At 33.9% G+C, this 19,565-nt stretch overlaps 2 protein-coding genes across 4 annotated transcripts; one reads left to right on the top strand and one right to left on the bottom strand.

The window, feature by feature from the left end:
- Window positions 1-751: 751 nt before the first annotated feature.
- Window positions 752-7,499, top strand: LOC110927139 (lysine-specific demethylase JMJ30). Of its 2 annotated transcripts, none has more exons than XM_035985661.1 (6): window positions 752-1,323; window positions 3,237-3,446; window positions 4,135-4,263; window positions 5,674-5,817; window positions 5,914-6,013; window positions 7,135-7,268. In XM_035985661.1, the coding sequence occupies exons 1-6, from the start codon at window positions 859-861 to the stop codon at window positions 7,137-7,139; spliced, it is 1,053 nt and encodes a 350-aa protein (XP_035841554.1). In that variant the 5' UTR covers window positions 752-858; the 3' UTR covers window positions 7,140-7,268. The 2 variants fall into 2 exon arrangements, with proteins under 2 accessions (XP_035841554.1, XP_022026446.1); XM_022170754.2 differs by having other exon boundaries at window positions 754-1,323; window positions 5,914-6,006; window positions 7,135-7,499.
- A 547-nt stretch (window positions 7,500-8,046) lies between these two features.
- LOC110927140 (IRK-interacting protein) lies at window positions 8,047-12,745 on the bottom strand. 2 transcript variants are annotated; one of them, XM_022170756.2, is made up of 2 exons: window positions 12,263-12,745; window positions 8,047-9,638 (listed from the first exon to the last, which is right to left on the bottom strand). In XM_022170756.2, the coding sequence occupies exons 1-2, from the start codon at window positions 12,503-12,505 to the stop codon at window positions 8,193-8,195; spliced, it is 1,689 nt and encodes a 562-aa protein (XP_022026448.1). In that variant the 5' UTR covers window positions 12,506-12,745; the 3' UTR covers window positions 8,047-8,192. The 2 variants fall into 2 exon arrangements, with proteins under 2 accessions (XP_022026448.1, XP_035841550.1); XM_035985657.1 differs by lacking the exon at window positions 12,263-12,745 and adding an exon at window positions 12,115-12,163.
- Window positions 12,746-19,565: the final 6,820 nt, after the last annotated feature.

The following is a 19,565-nucleotide window of genomic DNA, read 5'->3' as shown; positions in this document are numbered from 1 at the left end:
GCAAAAAAACAAGTCTAATATATGAAAGGAAATAAAATTGAAGGCCCTTGTTTTTTGGTGGCCCTAGGCCTTAGCCTAGATTGATAAGTCTTACGGGCCGGCTCTGCCTAGGTACAAGTAATATAAACTTCACTTGTGTCCTAGTAATAGAATGCTTAGATTCTGTTATAGAGACCCAAGTCTAATCCTTACTTGTGTCACTTTTAGTAGATTAAGGCAATCAAGGATTTGAGTTAGGCCTTCTGCAAGGTTGTCAGTTTAAATCTCGAGCTCACCCGGGTTTTCGTTGCATCATGTGTTACGCCAGAGAGTTCTACTCTTGTGGTGGCACAACGACTGTTAAGTTGCAGCCAACGACATGGTTTTCAGGGAGAACGCCCAAGCCACACTCTGAAGCCAACATGAGCTTGATCAAGACAACATAGCCTGATTAAAATTGGGGCAACAGGGCTCTCCAGTTTGAGGAGTACGGTGACCTAACACAAAGAAAGTCCAAAAAAAACTAATAAGTAATAACCCCTACGCTACAGGGACAATATAGTAATATCACATCCTTTATATAATGCCACATAAGCAAAGTAATAATCCCAACACTACAGGGACAATATAGTAATATCACATCCTTAATATCATGCCACATAAGCAAAAAGTGAAAAATATCTAGAATAATATCTGGACACAAACAAAATATCTACAACAGACACGTCACACACTTCTGCTTCACTAGTGGCTACTTTAAAAGTCGGTGAAACGAAACTTCTATTTCTCCGTCTCAATTCTATTTTAATTTAATTAATTATTATAATAATTATTATTATTAGAACCTTCCCCGTCGCAACTAACCACCGTTAACCACCAATGGCCACTGCATCATCCGACGTCGTTTTACAAACTCCGGTGCTTGAAAAAGAATCACACAACCTGCTGAACAAAATATCTTCGGAAGGCGGTTACGCGTACGTGAGCATGACCACGCGCGCAGCGCGTGGGGACATACGGGCGGCGGAGGCGGCGCGTGAGATGGCGTGGGAGCAGCTCCACTCCGGGCCGTGGCACTCGGTGTTGCCGGTGTGGCGAGACGCGTACGCGATGGCGTGTTTGCACGTGGCGAAGTGTTATTATGCGAACGGAGAGTATAAAGAGGTTATTAGGGTTTTAGATATGGGATTGATAATGGGAGGGACGTTGTTGCGTGAGGATTTGGAGTTTGCGGTTCGAAAAGCGGTGGAGAGAGTTAATGGAGATGTTAGGGTTTCGGATGAAGCGGTTAATGGATGTGCGAAAGCTAAGTTGTTAATGAATTGTGAAATTAACATGACGGAGGTGAGTTTCTGTTAAGTTTCTGTTGAGTTTTTGAGCATGAAATCAGTTATGATTTGAAGAATTGAATATATTGCTTATGTTGTTATTAGTTTTCCCCCTTTTGTTATGATTATAATCATTAACTTGTTTGATTTTGGCTATGGTGTTGTTATGATGCTTAGGGTTTTGTTAATGGTTAAGGGCATGTTTGGCTAAGCTTTTCCACCCCAACTTATAAGAGGGTGTTTGGGGTTGAGTTTTGAAAATAGATTATGCGTTTTGAATAATCAGAATCAGATAATTAACTGTAACAAAACGTGATGTTGAAAGATAGTGTTTGGATTTGATTATGTTGCTTGATATCACAATAATCAGATAATCAACTATTTGAGTGTTTGGCAAATATATATTTAAAAAAATAAACAAGTGAAAATCCTTTTCTAAACGCAAATAATCAATTTTTGGAGCTGCTTTTGGAAACTGCGTTTTGTAACTTTCTAAACGCAAATAATCAATTTTATAATTTTTTTACCCAAACACTCAAAACTGATTATTTACGATTTCAAAACTCAATAATCTAAAAATCTCCTTCAAAACTCAACCCCAAACACCCTCTAACTTATTGATTTTTACAAAAAACTAATAAGGAGATTTAGTGTTTGGCAAACCCAAAAGGATTTTTCACAATGGCTTTTTGTATAGGAGAAAAAGTCATTTTTGAGAAGTTAGGATGTTGTGACTTTTTGAGCAGCTTATGACTTTTTGAGCAGCTTTTAGTCATTTTACATCAATAAGCTAAGCCAAACATTTTTTAAAAAACAACTTATTAACTTATTGGCTTTTCCCACCCCATAAGCTAATCCAAACACTGTTTTAAAAACTCCTTTTCAAAAAGTCATAAGTCATTTTCACAAAAAGTTCTTTTTAGCTTAAGTTATGGAGAATGAGAATTTGAGATGGTTGTATTAGACCATCCGTAGTGGGGTTTTTTGGCGTTTTTTCCAAAAAAAAGCCCAACCACGCTTGTAAACCGCCCCCCTAGGCGTTCTTTTCAACAAAAAAAACCCTGAAGCGTGCATTATAAAAAGCCTTCTTCTTTTTGTTTGGCCAATATGATTTTTTTGATGTTTTTTTTTTTAATTTAATTCCAGTACACCCCTTTTAACATAATGCCCCACAATGCCCACATCCCCATTACACAGCTTTTAACATAATGCCCCACAATACCCACAGGCTGACTGGACCGCCACATGGCGCAAAATGCCCAAGGGTCTTCCCCCTCCCACTACACATATGGTCTTATGTGATTTTGGTGAGATTTGAAATCGTTCTGATTGCATTTGTTTGAGAAAAATTGAAAAGGAAAATAGTGATACTGTCAAAGGCTACAGGTTTTAGTTGATAAAGGATAAAACTATGTGCATTAATTGCTTCTGATTATATTTGATAACAGTAGGTTACAGTCGAACTTATTGTTTGGATGTGCTATTTAGATCGATTTTATTTGTGGTGTTGTTATGATGCTTTTGTTATGTTTACGATTAAGTTATGGACGATGAGTTGTTGTTTTAGGGCGAAAATAAGGTTTTCGTTTAATTTCTGGTGATTTGAAACTTGAAAGCAACTTCTAATTACTGAAAGGGAAAATAGTGATTTTGTCGAACAGTACGGTTTTTCGTTAATGAAGCTATGTGCATTGATTGCTGAGTAATGATTTATCTGTGTGGATTATATATTTATCAGCAAAACAATGAAGATGGCAAGAATGTTGGCATCATGCTCAGACGGTTTGAAAGTGAACAGATTGTAGATAGGAAGCAAGCCGCTTAGGTTTTTTTTTAAGTAGTTTAAATCATTTCTTGAAGTTGTAGCACACACTGGTTTAATACATTAGGTTTTAATGCTTTATATAACTTGCTGCATTGAACTTGTAGGTCCTTCAAACCTTACCGAAAAATTCATTGTCTTGTAAACTTGTTGGCAAGAGATCCGCACTTTCATTGGAGGGATTTATGTGCGAATATTTTCTCTCAGGTTCACCGGTTTTGTTAAGTGATTGTATGACTCATTGGCCAGCTAGGACCAAGTGGAATGATTTGAGTTACCTTAAAAAGGTTGCGGGATACCGAACAGTTCCTGTTGAGGTGATGTATATTTTCAACCAAATGATTTTCGATTGTTTTTTTTTTTTGTGTGTAAACTGCCATTTTCGTCCCTGAGGTCTGGCCAGTTTTGCGACTTTCATCCAAAAGTTTGTTTTTTCCGCATCTGGGTCCAAAAGGTTTGAAATCTTGCCATTTTCATCCGGCTCGTTAACTCCATCCATTTTCCATTGTTAAGTCAAGGGTAATTTCATCATTTTTGTTAACTTAAAGGGCAATCCAGTCTTATCTGGGGTATTCGGTCTTTTTACATAAAGTGAAAAAGACCGAATTGCCCTTTAAATTAACAAAAAAGACGGAAATACCCTGACTTAACGGGGAAAATGGATGGAGTTAACCAGCCGGATGAAAATGGCAGGATTTCAAACCTTTTGGATCCAGATGCGGAAAGCCAAACCTTTGAACAAAAGTCGCAAAACTATCCAAACCTCAGGGGACGAAATGGCATTTTGCTCTTTTTTTTAATTAAAACTTTTAGGTCTGAAATAAAAATTTAGATAAAGTGATCTAGAAAATTCATATGCTGAAAATATGAATTCATCATCTCAAGTCAATCTTTAAGCTCTCTTAATTTTCATCTCAAGTCAATCTTTTAAGCTCTCCTAATGACCGATTTTTGTTGCAGATCCGTTGTGTAGATTCTGAAAATATATTGTAGAACATCTTGCAGGTTGGAAAAAACTATCTATGCAACGACTGGAAGCAAGAGATGCTAACGTTTTCTGATTTTCTTGAGAGAATTCAGGCTAACGGGCCCGATGTCCCGACTTATTTAGCCCAGCATCCTTTGTTTGATCAGGCAAGTCCTTATTTTCGTTCACTATAGGTAGCTGAATGGGATGGTTGGTAACAGGTCAAAACGGGTTATATTGTATCTGGCGGGTTACCCAAAACATTTTTGTCGACTTTTAAAAAAATGTAGAGTAACTTGTCATTTTCGTCCCTAAGGTTTGGCCACTTTTGTGACTGTCATCCAAATGTTCGTTTTTCCGCATCTGGGTCCTTATGGTTTCAAAATCTTGCCATTTTCGTCCCTGAGGTTTGGCAATTTGTTGAGACTTTCGTCACTTGAGGTTTTGACCCACAAGGACGAAAATGACAAGATTTTGAAACCACGAGGACGCAGATGCGGAAAATCAAACCTTAGAATGAAAGTCGCAAAAGTGGCCAAACCTCATAGACGGAAATGACAATTTACTCAAAAATGTATGAATAGTTAGTGTGTTAACTGTTAAATTCGATTACAGAAATTATATTGTTTCAAGAATAACTTAATAAAATAATTTAGAAAGTTTTATCCATTAAAAGCAGGCTCATAACTAAATTTCTCCCGATTGATATGTTTCTTTTTTAAGTTAACTAGTTTTTTACTATCGCCGCGTTGCGGCGAACGTCTTTTGTTGTTTAGTCTGTATTTACATGTGTTTAAATCACTACGAGCGCGTTGCGCACGGAAACCGTTGACAAGAATAAAAAGAAAATATAGAAAAAAACACTAAAAGATAACCAAAAGAAAATCAACAAAAAAAGTTGTATGGTAATAATGTTGTTCGTATGAAACCTGTGGTCAGAGATGAGCAATTGATACTGGGTACCGTTACCGAATTTCCTGAACCGAAAGATCTTAAGTACCAATTCGGTACTACTTTTGGCGTTCCTGGTACCGGTCGCTACCGTTTTTTACCTTCATATACCGGTACCGTAACTGGTATTTTATGTACCAGTACCGATTCAGTATTGGTTGGCACCGAGCTCATCCCTACCCCTGAAACTAAAAAAAGAAATCATTAAAAGTTGAAGAAAATCAACAAAAAAAGTTGCACGATACCGTTGTTGTTCGTACGACACCCGTGATCAGGAATGAGCAAATGGTACCGGGTAGCACGATACCGACTTTTGGTGTTTTCTGTACCAGGCTGGTGTCGGTTTTACCTTCATGTACCGATAACCGTACTAGTATTTTCAATACAGTACCAGTTGACACAAGCTTATCTAACTTAAAAAGTAAAGAAGATAATAAAAAAAAAAAAGAAAAACTATACTTATTATTATAACCTTTTTTACTGTTTAAATCATTGCTTTTTTAATGTATAGAAGAATTTTTTTGTTTACACGTGTGACCGACCCATTAATTCATTATAGTGATTAAAGTCTTGTTGTTCTGTTTGCATTGTAATAAGATGATTAATTATGTCGGTGATATACGTAGATACAAGAGCTAAGGAATGATATACTTACCCCTGACTACTGTTTTGCTGGTGGAACTGAAATGAAGTCGGTCAATGCTTGGTTTGGTCCCGCTGGCACAGTCACACCGCTACACCATGACCCTCATCATAATATTCTCGCTCAGGTATGTTATAACTTATAACCTCATTTTAATGTTGTAAAAACAAAAAAATGAAAAGTAAGATTGCATTATTGTAACACATTACTACTGCACCTTCAGGTTGTTGGAAAGAAATACGTTAGGCTCTATCCAGCTTCATTGTCGGAGGAACTTTACCCGCACGCTGAATCCATGTTGAAGAATTCCAGCCAGGTAAGAGGTAACTGGTCAAAACGAGTAGTTTTATTAGTACAGGTCAAAACGTGGGCTGGCCAACCCCGAAAATCCTTCTTTATTCTATTTAGAGTAAATTACGTTTTTGGCCCCTGTGGTTATATCACTTTTACTATATAAGCCCAAAATAAGAATTTTTAACATATCTGCCCCCATGGTCTCTATAACTAACCATTTTGGCCCCCATGATCTCTAGACTTAGGGGCCAAAATGGTTAGTTATAGAAACCATAGGGTCAGATATGTTAAAAATTATTATTTTGGACTAATATAGTAAAAGTGATGTAACCACAGGGGCCAAAAACGTAATTTACTCTTCTATTTATAAAAATAATTAATGTGTCAAATATTATTAAAATTAAAATATCAATCTTAACTTTTTAGTAAAGTGATTTAGAAGGTTTTATGCACGTGAGTAAATTCTTAGGGCTGCTAAACGGGTCATGTTCGCAGGTTAGCGGGTTCAACCCGACCCGAACCCGAAAATTTTAGATGAACCCGGACCCGAAAATCTTAGACGAACCTAAACGGCTAAACCCGAAAATCGTGTCATACATATAAACCCGAACACGACCTGTTCAACCCGAATTTTTTTATTTTTTTTATTTTTTTCTGCAAATTAAATATTAAAATTGATATTTACTGAAAAAAAAATAGAAATCTATATAATACAAATACATTTAAATTATAAAATCTTATGTCAATTTCTCTTTTTAAGCTATCATTACGATTTACGACATAAAATACACACCCATTTTACGTAATGGCGTAAAACATATTGTAAGTGGGTTAAACGGGTCAAACCACGCCAACCCAACCCGTTTAGCTATACGGGTTCACGGTTCAACCTGAAACTGACCCAAACCTGTTTAGACTAAACCCAAACCCGCGAATTTCGTGTTAGGTTCGTGTCGTGTTTACAGGTCGTTTAAAAAATTCACACCGCTATAAATTCTGAATGAATTTCCACTTGCTTCATCCATTTGGCATTTATCTGTTTAATTTTAACCTAAATCTTTTAGCTTAACCTGCCTAAGTTGACTTGTTTTTATATAAACGGGTCAAAATTGCCCCCTCTAATTGGCGTTATTGATTTCGTTATTTGAAGGTTGACTTAGACAACTTTGACCCAAATGAGTTCCCAAATTTTGAAGACGTTGAATTCATGGACTGCATTTTAGAAGAAGGTGAGATGCTTTACATCCCTCCTAAATGGTGGCACTATGTGCGATCACTCACTACAAGTCTTTCGGTTAGCTTTTGGTGGAGCGCTTTGCCAAGCTCACCGACGTCCTGATATGGTCAATTACAACATTTAGCTTTTGTGCTCGAAATTTTGGACTTTTTAACGATCATTGTCGTTATTATTATTGTTATATGTAGAAGAATGGTCAGTCTCCTTGAGAGGCTTTATAACATTGTACAAGTTGGCTTCTTGTTATTTCTATCCATTATAAGTCTATTTATCGGCTATTTTAGCAGGGCGACTACTTTGTATTTAAGTTAGGTTTTGATCAATATGGCCGTATTATGTCTTCTAGAGGTGCCAAGGGTGGGTTGGGTAACAGGTCAACGCGTGTTCGAATTGAGACGTTGCACGGTGCGGTTGGGTTGAGTTGTGTTGTGGTGGGAAAACTCATTTCTAACCATTAATTAACTTTTTTTAGATATAAACAATGTGTCACGATTTCCAAAATATCACTATTATTAAAAATGGATTCGGGTTGGGCCGACTTTCAACCCTGTTGACACTAAAAATATAGTTTAACTCGTTTAAGATAAAACATTACCAAAATATTCATTTTTTTTTTCAATAAAATGTCAAAACAACAAATTACAAATAAAGACAGGTAAACGGGCAACAAGCTGCACCGCAACCCTCTTTTAAATTGTAAAAACGATCCTACTAAAGAAGAAGTAACTCTTAAGGGTCGAGATAGTATTATTAATGACCCGCTGGACCGTGTTATTATTAACCTCTTAGCACTCAACTTAGAGTATGTTTTTACTGCAATTCACATTTCATCTAATCCTCTTCAAGCTCATGACATTAGAGTTAATAACATTAGCATCTAAGGTACAACACAATCAGCTCTTAGTACAACACAAGAATTTAAATCACAAAAAAAACAAAACATGGACAAATTAACACTAGTGTTTGTCACTTCAACTAGTAGTTTTATACCTACAAAGAACCTTGCACCTTAAAACCCTATCTTGCATATAGAAACCAGGCATCACCATAACCTTCACTCGGGTCGGGTTCTGAGCCCGTTGCCTATCGACAAACACGTCCTCCATAAACGCACCATCAAAGCTTCGATTATCTTCCACCCTCAAAATCCCAAGTGCCGGACTAAACGAAAACGCTAACAAATGCAACAACCATATGCACTTAGCCGCAACGAAAAACGTTTGCAACAACGGTTCGGGCCAGGGTCGGGTCCAGTTCAACGACGTAACTATTCCGCTCATTTTCTGATCACAAAACCTACTAAACTCCTCACTATAATACTTTGTTCCCTTCCTCAAAACCTCGTTCCAACTCAAGTTTCTAAGCGCACAAAACGACGAGAATTGCGCTTGGCGTTCTTGTTGCGGGTCTAGAACCCTCGGGCTTCCGTTCTTTTGAAAAACGCAGTTTTCGAAATCTTGGTATAACGATTGGTTTATAACGGCTTCCAAGTGGCATAAAGCCACTTTCGAGATTTTCGAGTTTGGAACAAGCTTATGGGGTTGAAGAACCGCGTTTACGTTCTCGAGTAAACCCGTATCGCCTTCATCGATTTGAGCGACTAGAGTTTTACAAAAGTGTTTTACGGATGATCTTGCTTCGGACACCATTTGCATAAACCCTTCCACCATTGCTTCGTTGTTAACCGACACGCTTTCGATGTTTAAATCAACGGGTTTTGTTCTATTCGTCGCTCGCGGATCGTCGGAATCTTTCGCGTGTAACATTGCTTGACCTAAAGCCTTCTTGAGCTCTTCACAATAGTTTTCCAAATACAACAACTTTTCTTGTAACTCACCCACCGAAGATTTCATCCCCGAAACCTCCGTTAACGCTTGATCCCGTCTCTCGTTTGCTTCCGTTAGTTCTTTCTTCAACGCCTCGATCACCTTCATACCCGAATCTCTAACTCTAAACGAAGCTTCATCCGATTCTACTACTACTCGGTTTGGAGAACTTTCTACATTTTTGTGTTTTTTCTTGTTTATTCCACGGAACAACCACGAAAGACTCACCCCCGATTTGGGTTTCGAATGAGATTGAACCGAGGGACGGGTATCAGTCATTGGCACCACCAAGTTTGAGTGCTTGCGATTTTCGCTACCATTTGTGGTTTTGTGGTTGTTGCATGATGAAAGTGATGTGAAATCGCCGAGGCTGTTTCGTCTTGATCTCGAGAAGTTGGTTCCTGGTGACGGTTGGAGATTCGCGGCGGAGTTGTGATCGTCGCGGAGAATGGTGGTTAGTTCTGGTGGCAATAAGATTCTTGAGGATGTGTTTGGGTGTTTGTAATCAGACAAGAATCTTGAATCTCCATTTAGACTAGATTCATCCCAACAACTTGGAGAAGTTTGATATTTTGGTACATCATCATAACTCTGTCAAGAGATTTAATTGGTTATAAGTTCAAACTTCTTTCAAGTGTTTATGAAATTAACTATGATTTAGGACCCGCGCTTTGCGATGGGACTGGTAAACCGAACAAAAAATAGTACATTGCAAAGTGTTATAACTCGCAAAAACAGACCAAAACATTAAACACATAAAAGAATAACTGAGTTGACTTAGGACCCATGTGTTGCGACGGAATCGTTGAAGCGCAAAAAATAGACGTAAAAACATTGAACCACACACGTGCGTAGCATGCAGAATTTTGACAGAAATGTAAAAATTTTCGTAAAAAGGAAGAATAAATCGTAACGATACAAAACCAACATAAAAAGAAACTAAAAGGGTAAAAAAATAAAAGGTTTAAGGTTTAGATAATAAGCTTAATGAAAGCGAATAGGGTCGTCTTGTAATTTTTGAGAGGTATGAAGTGTAAAATACGAAAGTTAATGGGTCAAGATTAAAAAAAATTGAATAATGAAAAGCCGTTACAAAAGTGTTTTTTTACAAATTAACAGATAGCCGTAACTATATACTCCCAACTAATTTGAAACTTTCATTATGTATATGTCAAGCAATATCTATAAATATATTATACTTCTTTTAGAGTTTTGTATTTAATGTGTCTTGAAATATAAATATAACAATCTTACACTAAAAACTTGTTAAAGGTTGATATTGTTAAAACAAAAAAAAATAGGGAAAACCAAACTACTTTCTTGTTTGTTAAAAAGAATGGGTCATCCTAAGATTTTGATATATTAAAATCTCTAAATTTGCTTAAGATAAGTGTACTTGTAATATACTAATAAATAATTTAAAAGTGTTTTTTTTCCTCTTATGCTAGTCATAACTTGATGAAGTGTGAAATTTATATTTGAAGGCAGACAAGAGATAATATTTCATGTTAACAAAGGTGTCTACACGTGTCAATAAAAATCTCATATATAATCAACTCTATAAATCTTTGTATAAATTAAAATTACATAATTTACTTGAAATGTGACAGTTATATAATCGGTTATCTAATTCCTTTTTAAACTCTTATTTTATATGTTAAATTTAAACACGTATCATAGTTATATAGCAACATTTATAGTTAGCTTCACATATGATTGAATTTTGTTTAAGTTTAGATATTTAATTACACACACAGGAGTTCTACGCAGAAAACAGTTTTTCCGAGAAGAGAAAATAAAAAAAAGTAGATTATTTACTTGTAGTTTTAAAAAAATTTAAAATACAATAAAAGGGTTAAAAGTTAACGCTTATTCGTCTCTGAGTAAATTACTTTTTGAGTACCTGTGTTTTAGTAGTTTTAACCATTTGAGTCCAAAATCAAAAAGTTTAACATCCTGAGTCCCTAGCTATTTATTTTATAAAGTTTTGAGTCCAATTTTGTTCATTTTATAACGGTTTGAGTCCAATTTTGTTAATAAAATTGGACTCAAAATGTTAAAATTTGGACTCAAAAAGACTCAAAAGGTTATAAAAAAATGTCTAGAAACTCAGGGTGTTAAACATTTTGATTTTGAACTCAAATAATTAAAACCACTAAAACACAAGAACTCAAAAAGTATTCTAATATTTTACAAAAACATATAAACAAAATTCGTTTATTTACATAACTTACATACGTGTAAATTATGTAGAGGTAAATGCTTAAAAATATATAAATATATATACTAATAAATTTCTTTAAAAATATATAAATAAATATACGAATAAATTTCTTTAATAATTTTTTTTGTACATGTAAGATTTAAAAATACACGATTTAGCCTTGCTCTTTTGTTTTCACAACAATTTAAACTGACAAAGTGTAAATATATAAAAAGAAAAAGCATGTTTGACTGTTAATGGAATTAACTATTAAGCATTTTGACAATAACAAATGACGAACCACTTTAAAAGCAATATGAGTGAATGGATTGCGTAGAGTGGTTTATTATGGTTATTTTAGTGCTATGCACATATCTCAATAGCTACCAACTTTTAATGCCAAAAAATCCTCAATTGCAATGCAATTATGCAAATCCAAAAATTATCTTCTAAAATTAAACCAAACCCTCAAATAAACCTCAATTAAATTGATAAAAAAAAAAAAAAAAAAAAGATAACAACAAAACATCTTAAAGGATTAAAAACTAGAGTATTCCACTTAATTTGAGTTAATTTGATGAAAAAAAATAAAAACCAAAAAAGAACATCTTACAGGATTAAAAAGCATAGTATTCCACTTAATTTGATATAAAAAAAAAACCATAGAAAAATGAATTTGAGTTAATTTGATAAAAAAAAAAAACCATCAAAAGAACATCTTACATAAGTAAAAACAGGGTAATCCATTAAATTCCAATTAATTTGATGAAAATCATAAAAACAGAGCATCTTAAAGAACTAAAAAACAGGGTATTCAATTAAACATAAATCAATTTGATTTAAAAAAAAAACAGAACATCTTACAGGGGTAAAAACAGGGTAATCCATTAAATTCCAATTAATTTGATGAAAATCATAAAAACAGAGCATCTTAAAGGACTAGAAAACAGGGTATTCAATTAAACATAAATCAATTTGATTTAAAAAAAAAAAAAAAAACAGAACATCTTACAGGGGTAAAAACAGGGTAATCCTGAGCAGAGTGATGAGAAGCATGTCGCGGAACAACAGGCGAAACCACCGCAGGCGGCAACCGAAGATGCGAAGGGCTATTACTCTGTAACAGAGCAGTATGAAGTGCTCTAAGCTCCATTGCTTTAGCAATGGCAGCTTGAATCTCCCGTCGGCTCACCTCGCTTGTTGCGCGGTGGTCCAACGGCTGAAATAGTTTCGATTTTTCCGGAGTTCCGGGCATTTGTGGTGCAGGGGAAAAACAGAGGAAAACAGGGGAAAACAGAGTAAAACAGAGGATTTATGAATATTGTTAAATTGGTGATGGAATTAATGGTTTGATTTGATTTACAAATGAGGAATAAGATCATGGGGCCACATGATTGTTGGGAATTGAAGAGAGAGAAAAAGAATTCAGAGAGAATTTTGTCATTTTTATCAAAGGAATAAATGATGGAAGCATGTGAATAAGAAGAAGAAGATGAAGATGAGAGTGTGTGTGTGTGATTGATTTTATTTTTCTAGTTGTGGTGGTGGATAGTGGGGTGAGTTTTGAAGTTACTATTTTGCCCTTGTGTTTTGTCAACTTACTTGCTCCACTAGGTAAAAGTTTTTGATGAGCGTGGTATCGGTAAAGAAAATCACAAAAGTTGGGTACTAATACTGAAAATATTCGGTACAGTACCGGTGTTTAAAGGTAAAATCAGTATTTTACTGGTACTGTACCGAAAACGCCAAAAAGTCTGTACCGAATCGATACCGATAAAAGTTCGATACGAAAAATTTGGTATTGGTATCAAGTATCAAATGATCATCCCTAGTAAAAGTTACAATTTTAAACCCGGTTTGGATCCGGAATACATATGGGTGTAATTTAGGTCCATGTGCATATGTATATGCTTTTTGAATGAACATGTGGTGGAGATATATTTAGATAGGGGACTATGGATACTAACTACTAAGTCTTTAAATAGAAGGAAATAAATGTGTGAGTTAAAAGGGAAGATGGCGATGACACAGGGCGATCAGGGACGAGACGGTGTAGAGGAGAGCGACAATGAAAGTATCGACAACGCATGAGACAACAAAATGTTGCAAGTGAAAATGGATGGTGCGACAACAAATGTAGGTGATGGCTCTAGAACGGAAAAAAGGGTGTAATGATGGGAGGTTGATTGGTGAAGGTAGAGTTATGGGTAGATGTGACATGACTCGTATTATAAATCAAACTACGTTAAATTAGAAAAATTTTAATAATCTTGATTTTATATTTTCCTAATAGTTGGAAACATAAAAAGTTCAACTTTTATGGTATAAAGATTAAAAAGATGGTTATAAAGTAAACCCTCGTGAAAGAGGGGCATTGAAAAATAATTTGTGATTATCATCCCTAAATATGGTTTCTTTTAATATATGTTTTATAGAAGTATTTCTTTTAATATATGTTTTATAGAAGTAAAAAAGTTGAAACTTTTGAAAACTATACCATAGGCTATGTATAATATCAAAGATAAGTTATTGTTTTAACTTTGGCTGGAAAAGCATCCATAGCTTTTGCATCTTCCCATTGAAATAATCTAATTCCCATAGAGCATTGTTTTGTCAAACACAATAATATAATATAGCCTCCTTTTTTATTTCTTAATTGGAGTGGGTGGGTTTTAGGATATTGGAAAGATATAATTAGGTACACTTTATTTCGATATAAGAAATATAATATTTACCTTTTTTTATAATTTTAATACGCATATGTCACGAGAAAAGTTTATAGAATTTTACTAAGTTCGTATAGAGGTTCTTAAATTGTGTGATTAATCTTTTAACTTTTAATTTAACAAATAAATTATTTTTTAAAGTTTAAAGATTTGATAATGTAAAGAGAAATGAGTAGGCGAGTAAATAAATTGAAAGAACATAAACATGGGTATACATGTCTAGAATTAAAAGTTAGTTGTGTTTATAATAAGTTAAATAGATAATAAGTAAAATAAAAAAATAAGAACTAAACTTATAAAAAAAGATAAAAGAACAAATATTTATCAGAAAAAGAAAAAAAATTATTAAAACTTCAAAGGGCCGTATGGTATCTATATTAAAGTTCAGGGGTCGAAACATAAATCGTTTATAGAAAAAAAAATATTATTAAACTTCTAAAATAATTCTATTAAAGATCAGTGCTACAAACATAAATCGTTTGTAAAAGAAGAACTATTAAAGTTCAGGGATCATATCATAACTTTATCAAAATTAAGGATTAAAAATGTAAATTAAGTAAAAAAAATAACAATATTAATATTGTAGCCCTATCAATTAAATAAAGCCACATAGACCAATAAAATCTACCACTATTCACAATTAAAATTGTTATATTATCTAATTGATAAGATATAAATGCGTTATAAATAGGCTATGATGTATGTAATTTGGGTCTTATTATCTAAGAAGGCTTATAAAAGCAACAGGTCAACCCAAAATTTTTGAGCCTAAAACAAATTAGTGCTCTTTTACACATGTTTTTTTTTGGTTTATAAATTGTATTCGGCGATGACAAATCTGTCGTTAAGATATTTAATGACTAAATTTGTATCAAAAAAGCGCACATACACAGTGATGTACACGAGCCTTTTGTTATCGAGTACTCATTTTTCTCTTTCTTATTGACATTTTAAAGATAAAGCTATTTGTATGTGAATATATAGGTAAAAAATGTCAAGTTCCAACGATGACATTAATGTTTCGAACAGATGAAACGGTTCTAGAGGTCGTGGTTTAATCAAATCGTAGGATAACTACCAAGCTCGACGAGTTAACTGAGCGGGTTAGCAAAATCCGCGAAAAACAAGCGGAATTGCAAGTCGCGACCGACACGCTTTATGCACGTTACGTTGTTCTCCACAATGTTGATACGAGTTAAAACATTGATTGTACATTTTGTAGAATTTATCTTAACAATCAATGTTATTACGTATTGTGTTTGTTTACACTTAGTTTCTTTGTATTAGAACTACATCGTCCACTATAAAGTAATAGCCGCAACGTGACGTGGGTATCATCTAGTTACATGCATATTGTATTTGTAAATACTGAAAAGAATTCACGAATATAAAAGTTAATATCTTGAATCTCATCATACGAGCACCCGAAAAGAATTCACAAATATAAAATACAGATAGCTAAATCGTATTTTCATATCAAATATTCGTTGAAAAACACATTCAATAAAAACACAGATATAAAAGGCATATACTCGAATCTAATTCATACATCATCTAATACAGGCATACGAAAAGACAATTTTAGAAATACACAAATATATAATTCTAAATCCAATTCATGTGTGATATATTTATGACATGAAATGTGGTACACAAGTAAAAGAACAAGTATAGAATTCTAAATCCAATTCGAGTGTCATATATTTATGACATGAAGTCCGGTACACAAGTAAATAAGTAAAAGCAAATATACGACAAAAGTGTCTAGCGTGTCATGCTCATAAGTATGAATTTATTATGGCATTGCCAAAGAGGGATAACATCCTGAAGGAAATTACTAGTTTCATGATTTTCAATAAATAATTACGAGACAACAACGTTTGTAATAAAAGAGGGTAAAATGGCTATATTTTCATATATAGAGATCAAAAAATATAGATAACATTTATAAATAGGTTTGACAAGTGAAAAAAAAAATCCCTAATTTAGATAACACTATATGTAATTTAAAGTCAAGAGTTGACGAGTGAGAAATCCCTAATTTAGTTAACACTATATATAATTTACTAGCGCTGTAAACGAACCAAACGTTTATAAACTGTTCGTGAACTTGTTCGGTGGGAAGTTCGTTTATGTTCGTTTATTTAATAAATGAACGAACATAAACAAAAAATTTTGTTCGTTTAATTAAATGAACGAACATGAACACACCTTGTGTTCGTTCATTTATGTTCGTGAACGTTCGTTTATGTTCGTGAACGTTCATTTATGTCCGTTTATTTACGTTCGTTTAAATTTTAGTAAATAGATAAATAGTTATATTTATATAAATATTAGGTTTTCTAACTACTTATATAAATATAACTAATTAGTAATTGAGTTTTCTTGTAATAAAAATGAAATATAAATTTTTTCTTGGATTGTAACTGATTACTTACTTAATATTTATATAAAAAACTACTTAATTTTAGTATTTGTGAACCCTGATTTAGTTATGTTTTCGGATGAAATGTAATATATTAGACTTGTTTGTTTGTGTTCACTAATATTAAATTTGTGTTTCTTTATAGATAATTGTTCAATTACGTTCATTTGTGTTCGTTTATGTTTGTTCAATCATGTTAATTTATGTTTGTTTATGTTTATTCAAATATGTTCACTTAATTTTTTTTTGTTTATGTTCGTTTATGTTCGTGAACTGTTCGTTCAGGCTTTAAACGAACGAACATAAACGAACACGAACATGCCCGATTTCTTAATGAACGACCACGAACAAAAAAATATGTTCGGTTATATGTTCGTGTTCGTGTTCATGTTCGGTTAAAGTTAAGTGAACGAACACGAACATGTCTATGTTCGTGTTTGTTCGGTTCATTTACAGGCCTATAATTTACTCGAGATAAATGCACGGATAGTTCCTGTGGTTTGGTGAAATTTTACCTTTAGTTCCCAACTTTTTAAAATTACACTTTTAGTCCATGTAGTTTGACAAGTTGTTACTTGGATAGTCCTCAAAGCGGATGAAGGTTACTCGGATAGTCCTTATGGTTTGACAAGTTGTTACTCGGATAGTCCATGTGGTTTGACAAGTTGTTACTCGGATAGTCCTTGTCATTTCACACCCACTTAATTAGAAAAACTAACCTCCATCCGCTTTGGGGACTATCCGAGTAACAACTTGTCAAACCACATGGACTAAGAGTGTAATTTTGAAAAGTTAGGGACTAAAGTTGAAATTTCACCAAACCACAGGGACTATCCGTGCATTTTACTCAATTTACTCTAAAGTCAAGAGTAAAACTTTAGTAGGTGAACTTTTGAAATCAATTGATCAAAATCTCATAAAGTGTCCATCTTATTATTATCTTCGGTGTGATAAGGTGGAACATGAGGCGTACTTGTGAACTGTAGATATGATTTGAAGCATTTCTTGTTAAAGATGGATGAACGGATCAATGGCAGCTTTAGGTTGCTTTCAATACATCATACATGCCACACATATCAAACAGTGTATGCCAAATAATTGTTTGTACTATCAATGGGAAACAATTTGTATGTTATACGGGGTACTGGGCGACAATTCTTGACATGACTCGTCAACCTAACCCAAACCCGACATGAAGAAAACAAGTTTGTATTGACTAACACGACCCTTTTTAAAAAATGGGGTGAGTTTGGGTTGACCTGTATAAAAAACGGGTTGACCCATTAACCCGTTTAAATATTTAGAAAAAAGTCTTTTATATTTTTGTTTTTCTTCGTTTCTATTTTACATGATTAGTTATAACGTGAAAGTGTATAATACAATATTCTTAAGGTGCGATGCGTATGCGAGAAAATTATAACGTTCGCAATTATTTTTATAGCATGCGTAATTAGAGTTTACCCCATGCGTGATTTCTGATTTTGTTCATGCATGATTATGTGTTTTTGTTCATGCGTGGTTAGGGTTTGATTTTTATAGCTTGTGTGATTTAATATCGTAAGCATCGCACGTTAAGAGATATTGTACATTAACATTCCCCTAGTTATAATAATCTTAGTTTTGACACATTATATTATTTAATTGTCACACTCATGCTTATTATTAAACATGATATCAATAACCCGTTTAAAACCCAACATCTCGCTTATAAATCGTCAAGAATTATTTTAAAAAATATGAGTTAAACGGTCGAGCTCAGGTTGACCCGAATTTATATGGCTGGGTTAGGGTTTGAATATTTGACCCAAATAATAATATGGGTCAGGTTCACAGTTGAACATTTCAACCCGCTATCTCATCAACATATCAACTTGTATTAATAGTCGATTGACAACCCTTGTATTAATGTTATGTTGTGTTTTACTACTTTTTGGAAAAGTGTAGTCAAAGTGCAAGTCGACCTACCGTCTTTATCGGTTTGGATCAACCATACCATCGACCTAACACCAAGCTACCAACCGCACATAGTTCGTCAAACAATTGTGATATTTCTTTTTATCACTTTTGAGAGTTAATAGACATTAGACAATAGCCTTTATTTATGTGAACCTAATGTTTTATACTAAAAAGGTGCTAATAATCTAAATTTCGCCGTTATTAATTCGATATGATGAGCTAGTTAACTTGTTAGTTGTATTCAATTATGGATAACAAAACATCCAGAGTCTGACCGGATTACTTGAAACATCTAGTGCAGATTTTCGGATATTGGATTGAATATATATAGAAAAAGTGTAACGTACAATTAGAGCTTATCGTACGCTCGTACGATATTGTGAAATCACATGTTATAAAAAAACATGTTGGAAATTGCATGTTGGTTTTTTTGATGAAACCGCATGTTGTTTTTTTTAGCAATTTCGCATGTTGGTTTTTCAGCACAAATCGCATGTTGAAGAGTGAATTCGCACCAGATCATACTGCTGAGATGAACGCGTACATATTGTACGATAAGAGCCATTGTACGTTAACCTAACCATATATATACATACATACATATATATATATATACTAGTAGTAGTAAACCCGCGCGATGCGGCGGCAGCGAGAATTTATAACGTGATACTTGTTTTTTTGTTACTTTATCAACGCTCTTGTGATATATTACATAAGTAGCTTCGTTGTGGTCTATCTATGTCATAACTCTTACACATTACAACTTTAATTTCAAATTTGGTTTTGTGTACATTTTTGTTTATCGAACTTTGTTACATTTTCAGTATGGTTAAGCTCTAGTAAGAATCTTTTTTTACATGCTCTTCTAGTTCGGTGAGTTTGTCAGATTAAAGCATAGAAATTGTTACTAAAATAATGTTATTAATAAAGGTTAAAAGATATATCTTCCATTAGTTTTACTTGTTATTCATGATTTACGTCTTTTTACAATTACGAAATGAAATCAGTTGGGGAAATTTATTTGATGCTGATGAAGACATTTTTGTGTCTATAGTTTCACTCTCTTATCCTCTTGATCCAGATATGGTGAGAAAAGGAACCGGAAAAGTGTACATGTGACAAATCGTAGCAACGGAAAAAGATGTCCACGTTTTGTAAGACTAATTCTCATCTATTCAGAAGGGGATGACGGCACAATTTGTTACTCG

This window comes from Helianthus annuus, chromosome 2 (genome assembly GCF_002127325.2).
Source record: "Helianthus annuus cultivar XRQ/B chromosome 2, HanXRQr2.0-SUNRISE, whole genome shotgun sequence".
Classification (NCBI taxonomy): Eukaryota; Viridiplantae; Streptophyta; class Magnoliopsida; order Asterales; family Asteraceae; genus Helianthus; species Helianthus annuus.
Note: the sequence above shows the minus strand (reverse complement) of the source record. Positions and strands in the feature narration are given on the sequence as shown.